The following is a 12323-nucleotide window of genomic DNA, read 5'->3' as shown; positions in this document are numbered from 1 at the left end:
CCGATGACTGGAACATATGCTAGTGTTTATGATCATTTTATGTGTTAGCATGATTATGTGATATATTGTATGTGTATGGTGGGGGAGGCCCAATGACAGGCGAGGCCTAAGAATAATAGATATGTAATCCGAGCGGGGCTTGATGTCGGGTGGGGCCCGAGGCCGAGTGGGACTAGAGACCGGGCGAGGCCCGAAGGAGGGCGGGGGCCCAGTATGTGATTTATGTATGTGTGGTATGAGGTATTCTGGGAAACTCACTAAGCTTTGTGCTTACGATTTTTAGCTTATATTTTAAGTACTTCGGTTTTCAAACGAAAGAGCTCGGGATGGTTGCAGGACACACGCCACATGTTTCCGCATTCTGTGATTTAGTCTGATTTGTTGATGTTTTACTAAATCATGATAACCATGGTTTTATGGAAATGATATGTATTAAATATTTATTAATTTAAGAACAAAATTTTATGTCATTATTTTTGGGACGTTACACTTGATCTTCCACCACTCGTGGAATTGGTTTCTCATTTGAAACTTCATCATCATCACTCACATAGTCCTCAACAACAACAGTATCATGAAAATCACAGTTTTTGGTTGTCGAACATTGATCATTGTTTGTCTTTTCATTGGATCATTATTATCATTGCCTTTAGCCATTGAATTGACATTAATGACTGACAATTGTGAGCAATCAACACATTCCTCTTCCTCAATTTCACTAATATTATCATAATCATCTTTAATATCAGCAAATTTTTGTTGAGAGTTTTATGTCGACTTCTCAGTCATGTTCAAAATCTTAACTTGTTCATTTTTTGTTAATGTCTCATTTACAATTTTCACAAGATCATTAGCGTTCAAACATTCATCAATATTGACAATACCATATGCATACGAGTCATTAGGTATCTTATCAAAATCAGCTATCTTACTTTCACAATGATATGTTGTTTCATCAATTTGTTCTCTTTTATATGAAAGGAAAGGAAGTAACTTCGAATAATATCTATCACAGATGTCAGCAGAATGATAACATTCAGTCAATTTACCATACAAATGTTTAGCTGAATTACAATAAATGTTCCTCTGTTTGACAAGCATCATATTGTCCCTTCTAAGTGTGTCTCTATCTACTAAAAAAATTGTTATTCTTAAGTCTTGAGACTCCAATAATCCCTTCTTTTCTTTGAGTCTATTCCTAGCTTTATATAGTTGGGATTTGGACTAATCTGCTTCACTACTCATGGAGATTAACATGTCATTAAAATAAACACAAGTATTATCAAACTCAGACAAAACGTCATTATAAGAAGATGAATGAATTTTAAATGAGTTAAGAAGATCACGTGGCTTTGCAGTCATTGGTGATTTAGTCGAGTCTGTCGACACGAAACACCTGTCTAAAATCCTTTCTCCTTTATTCTCCTCATCCGAATCAACCTTCTCATCTTCATCCTCTTCTAGCTTCGCATACATTGCACCATGAGTTGGATGGCGCATTTCCTCATCATCTGATCCTGAAGACCAGATTTGATAGGTACCATATTCCTCATCATTTCCTCTTGCAACTAACGAAATGTTCTTCGTCTGAGATCGAATCTCTTCAAGCCTCTCCACGGAGTAAGCTTCATATTTAAATCTCTCATTTTTCTCTTCCTTCTTCCTCAACATACAACTTTTTTCTAGATTATTAGAACCATTACAATAGTTACAGTTGTAACCTGAGTCTCCTTTCAATTTCAACTCTTTCTTCTTCTCATGAAAACTCTCGACATCCTTATTCTCTACTTTTGAATCCTCCGTCACAATTTTTCCAGATGAAATAACTCATTTACCCTCATAACTATTCTTGAACTTTGGATTAAATGGTTTTTTAAAGAACTTCTTCACCTTGTTATTTGAATAGTGTGCAACAACTTCGTCATCAGAGTTAAACAAAAATCCTTCTTCACTATTTTTGGATTCTTCATTTAATTCGACTTCCTTCATAGAAACGTTCGACACTAATGCCAAAGGTCCACCCAGACTTAATTTGTTTTCTTCAGCAATATCTTTAACCTCATTTTCATGAGCCTTCAAGATATTGTAACGATTCGAGAGTGAAATACCATCAAAGTTCTCTTGTGTTTTTATCATCAGACTTATGTTCCTCCATTCTTTTCTCAATCCCATGAGAAATTTCAAATGGTACTCAAGAGACGAATGTGTAACTCCATATCTAGAACACTTAAATATCAACTCATTCAATCGATCATAAAATGATTCGATTGATTCACCTTCTTTCTGCTTGAAATCACCCAATTCCAAGAAACATTGTGTAACATAACTCTTCTTCGACTTCTCATTTCCCTGAAACTTCTCCTTCAGAGTATCCTAAATTTTCTTTGCAGTTACACATCCTCGAACATAATTTTAAACTACTGGTGGAAGAGCACCACGTAATTCACGCATACATTTCTTATTGTTTTCCTGCATCTTGCTTCCTCTTGTGATCATGTCCTCAGAAATTGCAGGCGTACCAATAATAACTAACATATTCGGACTAAATGGTCCTCTTTTGATGGATCTTCATCAATATCACTCAAGTAATCCTTCATCCTATCAACCCATTGTTCATAGTACTCTGGAATCAACATAGGAATTTTTGTTGCAGATCCAAGCAGATGAGAGAAATTAGTCATCGTATTCATGTTGAAGTTCTCCATTGTTGTATGGATTTAGAAGAAAGAAATTTATGCATCAAAGAGAAATCAAATATAAATCAATCAAAAACAATCAGAAATAAACACGAGATCAATCGTTTTAACACAAAAAATGCTGAATTGATACAAATCAATCGATCGACACAAGTTTTCAGTTTCAATCAGCAGAATATTTTGAATCGGGACAATCGATTCAAAAAGATGAAAAGTACGAAAAAACTTCAACTGATGATATGAATCTTGCTCTGATACCAATTTTAGTGTGTTACAATTGATTAGAAGTCTTAATCGATTCAGAAAAGTAATCAAATACATGAGATCTAAATAAGACCTGATTGGTTCATTATATTGTCTGAAGAATCCACAGAGAGAAAGAGATAGAGAGAGAGAGTACATAAAATTGACTGGATGTTCGAATCATTACACCAATTCTACGTACTTATCCTATTTATAGGATGCAACGGACTCAAAAAGTACAAGGACTAAACATGACATAACGAAACATACAATGCCTTGTAAATAGATACTATGTCGAAAGTACAACTGCTTTCGACACATACAAACAATAATTGAAAGATTCAACTTTCGACTCTCACTAAACAACTTTCGACTCTACAGTATTGTTTCCAACCATATTACGAGAAGTCCAAGCTTTCCACACATTTTCAAAATTCGATCTCACCACTACTAACCAAGGGGAGTCTGTTCCAATTCTTCCTTTTTATTTTTATGTTCTTTAATTGTTTTAGTATGCACTGGGGACATTGCATCATTTAAGTGTAGGGTAGGGGGTTAAATCTAGGAATACAAGCATTCTGATTTTAAAAAAAATGAAAATGGCTAGGATTTAAAAAATTATTAGAAATATTTGAACTAATAATCTAAAAATTGAATCTAGTTAAAAAAAATTGTTGTGTTGAGATCTAGGTTGCTAGTGTTGTGCGGGACGATCTGATGCGAGTTTCATTGTTTATTTTAGCCAATAGATGTTTTAGTGTATTTGTGGCTTCCCTATCTAGTAAAATCATGGAACAAAACACGACCTTTCTTAGTTTAAGGGTCGCAATATGTTTAGCATCGTGTACCAAATGTATCTAGGAGAGCTTATGTAGTCATTGCACCTTAGACTTATACTTTTAACCAATATGGGTTGAAGATATGTTCCCTTGCTTAAGCATATGTTTTTATAGGATTTTTAGTTTTGAGTGAAAAAAGTGATAAAATGAAAAAAAGTTGTGAAAAAGAAAAAAAGAGAAAAAAATAGAAAAGAAAAAAAAAGTTGTAAAGTGAATAAAAGTTTGCAAAGTATGTAGATTTTGAAGAAGTGAAGAATAAGGCGAAATGTGCTAAGTTATTTATTGTATTTTTATTTTCTAAGTTATTTTTCTATATGTATGCTTGGGAGTTTAACCAAAAATACTTTCAGGTTAAGAAAGTTTTCTGGGAATGGATTCGGAGGGATGCATAAAATGAGCGTTGTCCAAAAGAAGTGAGAAAGTGTTTATGAAGATTGTGAGTATTTAGGATTGGGGAAGTTCTTAGGTAAATATAGACATAAATACATGTATTGAGGTCTTGGAGTAATGGAGAGGCTCAAAATGGATTGTTTTGTGTGATGTTCGTAGCTAAAGTCTTTATATGATGATAATAAAATCAGTTTTGCTTGAGGGCAAGCAAATGGCAAGTGTGGGGTATTTTGATATGTGCATAATTAACTACATATATAATAAATATTTCTAATACTTTTAGCTACAATTATGCTTAATATGGAACAAAAGATACTTAATATGCTTAAATTGTGTTTTGTAGCTACGAAGACTTGCTCGAGACAAAAAGGAAACATACGAGGAGCTGGAAGCAGGAAACAGGAGCTAAAACAAAAGAAGAAACGAAAAGTTCTAAAGACCACGTCGTGGTGCCTTAACCACAATGTGGTGATTGGAAGAATCGTGACCCTTATGCTGGCGTGGCAGATACGAGATTAATTCGAAGACCACGTCGTGGTGGCGGTCAAACACGACGTGGTGGTCAGATTTCCTCAATTATAAAAACCCGGACATTAGGTCGAAATTAGAGGATGCATTCGGTTCCGTGAGGTTAATTGCTACTAATAAACCCTTAGGAACCCAGAGGAAGTCGAAATTCAAGTGAAGCTCAAGGATTGAAAAAGATTTAGAAGATAGTCAACATTTATCTAGCTGGTTTGCTTATTAAACTTATGTCTAGCTTAGTTTACTTAAATCTAATGTGTTTTTCTGCTACAATGAGAGATGCTAATCACTTTTTACTTTTGTTTGGTGAAGATGAGTTTCATACTTATGTGTTGATTTCTATATTGGATGATTATTATTGACTTTACTTGTGTTTGATATATATACACCCTAGCATGTTTTAGTTCTAGTTTATGTTGCTTATAAATCAGATTTTGTGTGTCAATTGATTATATTAATTGCATGAATCTATCTTCTGATTGTTTATGATCATTAAATAGTTAGAGCTAGGATTAATCACATCTTAGTTTAAGTAATTAAAGCTAGTAACTTTAATTGTGTTATAGAGCATAATTAGTATTAATTTGTGTTTGGTTGCTTGAATTGATCATAGGAGAGTAACTCATATAAATCATAGTCCACTTGTGTTATTATCAATTTAGTGTTTAACTTGTGCATGATCATTGCTTTGTCATTCATAAATTGGTAGTCCTAGATATTTGATCATAATAACTAGATAATTGGTAATCAATATAATTCATCCATAAGAAATCAACCATAAGAGAAAGTGAAATTGGATCTAGGCAGAAGTATTCTTTTAATTCTTGAAGTTTAGTGGTTTTCATTGCTTGCTTGTTTAATAGTTTAATTAGAAATAGTTAAGTTAATTAATTGAATTCCGTTCCCTGTAATCGACACCCGACTTACCTGAGCTATTCTATAAACTGACTAGGTACACTGTCTCTAGGTGCATAGATAGTAAAAGTTGGTTAGGTTATAAATTTTAAACTAAGTAAGTACTTTCTGCACGCATCAGCTGGCGTTACATTAAACACATGATGACAACTCGTTTTCTATCTTGTTTATTAGAGTAGTAATGGACATTGTTGGTCATGTGTTTGAGTCAAGTTTGAAAAAAAAATAAAGATATACAAAGTTTGAAAAAGATGAAGATGCAAAATGTTGATTAACAGTTAAAAATAGTAATTGGTAGAAAGTATGTGAGGAAATGAAAATTTGGAAATGTAAAAAAGTTTTTTTTTATTTATTTAGTTTTTTTTGGCGCTCTGAAAACTCTAAAAAAACAAATAGTCTTCTTCTAATAGATTTTAGATGTTTGGTCTATCTCGTCTTCTTTAGATGTTTGTGGATGTGGTCCGAAGACTGTAAATATTTTACCTCTTAAAAAACAAACAACACTTTAGTTTTTTATATTCGTAAAAAAACAATAGAAAAACAATTACTTTTGCAAATATAAGCATATAACTTGCACAATATGTTGGTTTAAATTAAGGTTCTTCCATTCCTTATTTCATCTCTAAACTTTCCACTTTTGGAATAATTTCCAAAACATTTGAAAAGAGTTTAAGTCATTCTTAATCATTAATTTTTCAAAGTACTTTATTTTAGTTATTATATTTTGTTTAAACTATCATTGGTTATTAAACTTGTTTATTTTTCTTCATTTTAGTCACTATAACTGGTGATAGTTGTTTTATAACATGAAACAAGTTCGTCAATGTTATAATTAATCATTAAACCTTTTTAGGTGTTTTATTTTAGTAATTATATTTTATTTAAGCTACGATTAGTCACTGAAGTTGTTTAAAATATTCATTTTAGTCACTCTACTTTATTATTATCATCTATAAAAAATAAAAAAATAAATAAACAGTAATTTTTTTTCTTTGCTCCGCAACTAAATTTGTTATAATTATTTATTTTAGAGTAAATAATACGAATGATTCCTATGATTTAGGATAGTCTGCGTATTAGTCCTTAACTTTTTTAACTCAGACAATCCTCATGACTTTAAAAAAACCTATTTTGTCATTTTCCATCCCATCGTTTTTGTCGCCAGAAGAAATGCACCCAAGACGATAATTAATTTCAATTACTCCATTCTCTGCATTTAAAATGTTATCATTTTGATGTCTACAACGTTAATGTCATCTTGGTTCCCTCCTTATATGTATTTTGGATTTCTCGACATCAAATGAAATAATCGATAATAATTACTTACCATAATTAAGGCAACCATCAAACCTCTTACCTCCATTCTCTTTTGTCTAACTTGTTTGTGTTTTCAGTTGATTCACACATACCAAAATATTTTTCTGTATTGGGCTATTCGATACGAAAACTTCCTAGAGAGGTCACCCAAAGTGAAACTATTTTTTCGATGATGATTTGGTGCATTTCTACAAGCAACAATAGTTATGTGATGGATAATGGTAAAATAGTTTTTTTTTAAATCTGTTAGGACCGTTCGAGTTAAAAAAAAATTAAGGACTAGATATATAGACTAACCTAAATCACAAGGATTATATGCATAATTTACTCTGAAATAATTGATGTAACAAGTTTAGGTGTAGAAAAAAGAAAATTTCTTTTTTTAATTTTTTATAAATGATAAATAAATAAATAAATAAAACTAGAATGATTAAAATAATAAACAAATTCAATGACCAATAGTAACTTAAATAAAGTATAATGATTAAAATAAAACTTTCAGAAAAATTCAATGATTATCTCTAATAACGTCATTTGATGTTATACATCGGTTATTACCGGTTAGAATGACTAAAATGAATAAAAATAAAGAAGTTCAATGACGAATGATAACTTATATAAAATATAATGACCAAAATAAAACGCACATAAAATATCCGCAAAAACAAAATTTTAGAGTTTCTTTCCCCTTTAAAAATGTAACTAAGAGCACAATATAATAGTTCGAAGGTTGTAGACCTCTTTCTCACTCAAATTTAAACCATAACTCATTTTCTCATCAAAATATGTTCTCTGTTAATATTTTATTTCTGCCTTATTACATCAAATATAATTCTACATAAACATATACAACGTGCCATAAGTTATATATATACACACACCAAAATCCACATCTTACAAGAAAAAGATGAGAGTAGAATGAATTAAAATATATACATGCACATTCTTCGATGAAATATATTGTGCATCTTGATTTTCTGATAACCATGGTCTTTCAATAAAAAATAATAATTAATGGTTTATAGCACCAAATTCACTTCAGTGAACATGTCATTTTTCTTGTTTGCCTTGGAGGACGAAGAGGTTGCGGGAAGCAGTGCACCAACGATCATAGTAGTGATGGAGGTTAGGCCAATCGGAAGATGGACAATGAGCGTAATGGTGGAGCCATAAAGACAATACTTTTTCTTGTTCTTGTTCATGTTTTAAGGACTCAATTAGCTTTCCTAACATGTTTTCAAGCTCGGCTTTTTCATTGAAGGTTAATACAGGTGCTTCTACACCAATTGTCGCTCGACACAAAAATGGTAGCCATGACATTAATAACTTCGTTTTGACTTTCCTTGATTCCTCCATGTCATCATCTTGAACACCCATAGATACTGCCTCCTTAAACAAGTACACTGCAGAGTATGAACATTATATTAACAACATATCATATATTGTACTTCAATCACGTATACGGACTATGTAACATAATATGGCTTCAAAAATAATTATAATAATTTATGGGCTATTTGGTAAGTCTGTTAATTATTCGGGCCATTTGGTAACATCAAAACTAACCTGCCAACAGTTAAGAATGCTCTGGATCACTCATAGAATAATCAGTGTTGTAAAAATTAGTTTAGACGGTCGATTAATCGGCCTCCAACAGTTTACGATTAATGATAGTCGGTCATATTAATCCGATCACGATGATTATTTAAAATATCAACAATTGTTTGTAAAGTAATGTAATATTGTTTATAAGAATATGTTACTTTAAACTATTTATTATTAATAAATTTAAAAATTGCTCATTTGAATTTTTTTGAATTATTGTAGAAAATAGTATTTTGTTTTTTTAGTTTATTTGACAGGTTGGTTTAGGTTTTACATTTAAAGCATTTAAGCCTTTTTAACTACTTTAAAAAATATTTTTTGAATACTTTTTTATATTTATTTGATATTTTGATTTAGATTTTAGATTTAACATTATATTCAAATAAACAAATTAAAAATATTATATTGATAATTTAAAATTTCTACCAATAATGTAACCATATTTTACATTTTATAAAATATTTAAATTAGCAAAATTAAAAATATATTATGTTGAAATTACTAAGTTAAGATCTAAAAACATATTTAAATTAGCAAATTTTAAAATATATTATGTTGAAAGTACTAAGTTAAGATCTAAAATTATAATTATTTTTAATCATATCATTTAATCTCCTTATATGCGATTTCCATGTGAATAAAACTAAATATAATTTTCGATTTAGTGTTACTTTTATCTTTATGCTTAATTAAATTGGAAATAACTTATTCAATCTTTTTTTTATTTGGACAATGATGATTATATACAACATTAACTATTGTTTGTAAGACAACATAATAAAATTTATAATTATATGTTATTTTAAACTATTTATTATTGTTAATTTTGGAAAATTTTCAATTATTATAAAAATAGTTTTTGGTTATTTTTAGTCAATTTGACATTTTGATTTAAGTTTTACAATTAAAACATTCATTTTTTTAAATTATTTTAAAAAATATTCTTTAAGTTTACTTAATACTTTGATTTAGGTGTTGTATATTTAACATTATATTTATATAAAAAAATAAATATATGCTATTGATGATTAAAAAACTCTACGATTTAATCTCATAATATTTTATATTTAATAAGATTTAATTCAATAAACTAAATATAGTATATTAAAAATAAGAGTTAGTAGGTTTTAATTTTAAATGTATATAATGCAAAAGAAAATAACTTTATCTATAATATATAATATAATAGATAGAAAATATAATAATATAATAATAAATACTACCATTCATCTAATAATTTTTTATATCTATCTTCTTATCCGTATTAATATTAAATGATAACAAATGAATTAAAATACTATTAATTTAATTAAATATGACATATGTGTCAACATATTAATATGTGGATAGAATGATGAATATAAAAAACTAAAAATAAATAAATAAAATAAGAGGAAATTTAATTTATTTATAATAATAATAAAAGATTTGTTAACATTTTTAACATAAACGTTTAAACATATTATGATGATCTGTTGTAAACATCTTAACTTGATATAAAATTATGACTACAAGGGTTATACAAAATTTAAAAATAGTATTATTCATGATATTTTTAAGGAAAATGAAGATGTGGTTCTGATACGAACATTCGAGTTCATGTGGGTAATGGAGTTAAAAGTCAAAGACGGTAGAATCCCATACCTGAAAGTTTGACCAACGAACCTTGTAGCCGCTGCTGAGCCGAGAGAGCCACACAAGCCAACTTAGAAGCCGAAGCCCATTGCCGCACAGCTTCATCGGCGCTTCCACACGCCACTAGTTTCTCCGCCAGCCAAAGCAACTCAGCTGACAACTTCTCAGCCGAAACCCGCAACCGCGTTTTCGGTTTCGTGAACTGAGTCCAAGCAAAATCGCCGTAATGGCCAACCGTTTTGATCACCCGGTTCAACCCAAAGTAGCCACCGCCCTTTTTCGTTACATCTCCACCGGTGGCTGTATTTTTCTCAATATCATACTTCGACGCCGCCACCGCCGCCGATTGCAGTTGTTGAAGTGCCCGTGAAAACGCGGCGGAGAGAACCTTGGCGTTCACTTTCCGTAACGGCTCGTAGCCCTCCTCTAGATTTTCATTCATCAATTTCTCGGCGTACGACCGGACGATCTCGTACTTCCTCGAACTTACGGGTATTTCGTTGATTATAGCGAGCAACTGCGTCAGTGCACGCGCTATGCACGTTTCATCCACTAAGCTACCATCGGCGGCGTCATTACCCTTTAAAAATGGAACCCATGGATGAGTACCAGAATCGGAATCCAATTCGGAATCGGCGTTGTGATTTTGATTTTGATTTTGATTGGGGTGAAGAGAATAAGAGATGAAGGAGGGGATGACTTTGAGGAAGAACAGGAAGGCGGTGATTAGAGTATAACGGATGATATGGAATAGTTTGAATTTGTGGGATAAGTTTATCAAGGTTTTATCGCTGTAGATGAATAAGGGTAACAAGATGTTACGAAGAAGCAATGGAGCTAGAGGTGTTGGTGCTGTTTGAGCTTCTACCATTTTCTTTTGCAGGAATTGATCTGTAAATGGCGAATTGATAGGGGGAGGAGCGGAGAAGGGGATGAAGATTTAGTGGATAAGGAGACGAGAGGAAATGAGAAGATTAGAAGGCGCCAACAGATCGAAATGGAGAGGCGTGTGAAGATAATAATTTTGTTACGTGAAAAAAGTTCCTAGGGTTCTAGCAGGAAGAGGACAATCAGATGGAATTCTATGATTGGAATATTTGAGATTTTTACCAAAATCCAATAATTTATTTGTCAGAATAATTGGGATATCCCTACCAAATTTGTGTTTACTATTAGAAAAAATAAATAATAAATAAATAAATAGTTTATTTCTTTGAAAAATTACTATTTAAATCGAAATCGAAAGACCTGTGGAAATCGGATCATTCACTTTTTGCGTGGTATCTTCCATATAAATGGGACTCACCTCCAACCCTAATACGGTTTTGGACCATTACAAAAACCCTGAACACATTCCAACAAAAGTTTTCAAGTTATTTTAAAGAGAATAAACATATCCGGTGAATCAGATTAGTTTTGCATATTTTTGTATACGAATTAAACTCATAATGAAAAAAATGTTTAACTGAATTCCGAAATGCAATACACAAGTTTGAAATACGATGAACAATGTTGGATGTGTTTTATTTCAAAGTGTGAATTAAACTCTATTATTTTTTTTTACAAGTGTGAATGATTTTCATACAAATAAATTTGTTGAATCGGTCCTAAACCCAAAGCAATATTTTGAATAGTTCAAATTTGTATAGGTGTTGCTTAAAATTGATTTACAGATAAAGATATAATACCACACATACAAGAACTTTCAGAATTAGAGTCGTTTAAGGCAAACAATCTTTAAATAGATCTATTATATTTGTATTTTGTAATACTAAATAATTTATATTTTATCTATAGAGACAAACACGGGTTGTGGAGATAGAAACAAATTCAAACCCACCGAAGCCAAATTTTGAAAATAAGGACATAAAAAAGTGTTAAAATTGAAACTAAAAGCAATAAAACTCTTACTAAATTGATTTCAAACCTAAATTCCATCGCATACATCTACATTATTTTTCGTGAACAATAAAACATCTTCTAATTCTAATAACATCTTCAAAACGGGTTCGTTATATCATAAGTTTGCTAGTTTCAGCATCCACACCACCGATTCACTTTTTTTTTGACACTTAAAGTGTTTTTCCTTTTTTTTTTTGTATCTATTATCCATTACAACTTTTCCTTGAACTATACTAAGAAGATTTTTACACGTCCA

General features: G+C 31.0%; 1 protein-coding gene across 1 annotated transcript; it reads right to left on the bottom strand.

Moving 5' to 3' along the window:
- Nucleotides 1-7695: 7695 nt before the first annotated feature.
- On the bottom strand, nucleotides 7696-11266 carry LOC145115620 (1,8-cineole synthase). Its single transcript, XM_079051960.1, has 2 exons — nucleotides 10175-11266; nucleotides 7696-8328 (listed from the first exon to the last, which is right to left on the bottom strand). The coding sequence occupies exons 1-2, from the start codon at nucleotides 11034-11036 to the stop codon at nucleotides 7976-7978; spliced, it is 1215 nt and encodes a 404-aa protein (XP_078908086.1). The 5' UTR covers nucleotides 11037-11266; the 3' UTR covers nucleotides 7696-7975.
- Between the last annotated feature and the right edge of the window lie 1057 nt (nucleotides 11267-12323).

Source organism: Lactuca virosa, chromosome 5 (genome assembly GCF_052849685.1).
Source record: "Lactuca virosa cultivar CGN04683 chromosome 5, Lactuca_virosa_CGN04683_v6, whole genome shotgun sequence".
Lineage (NCBI taxonomy): Eukaryota > Viridiplantae > Streptophyta > Magnoliopsida > Asterales > Asteraceae > Lactuca > Lactuca virosa.
Note: the sequence above shows the minus strand (reverse complement) of the source record. Positions and strands in the feature narration are given on the sequence as shown.

Bases quoted from the DNA above. Each gene is read 5' to 3' on its own strand.
- LOC145115620 (XM_079051960.1), bottom strand. From the start codon at position 11,036: ATGGTAGAAGCTCAAACAGCACCAACACCTCTAGCTCCATTGCTTCTT. The intron at 8,329-10,174 runs GTATGGGATTCT...CATACTCTGCAG, and splicing joins TTCGTTGGTCAAACTTTCAG to TGTACTTGTTTAAGGAGGCA.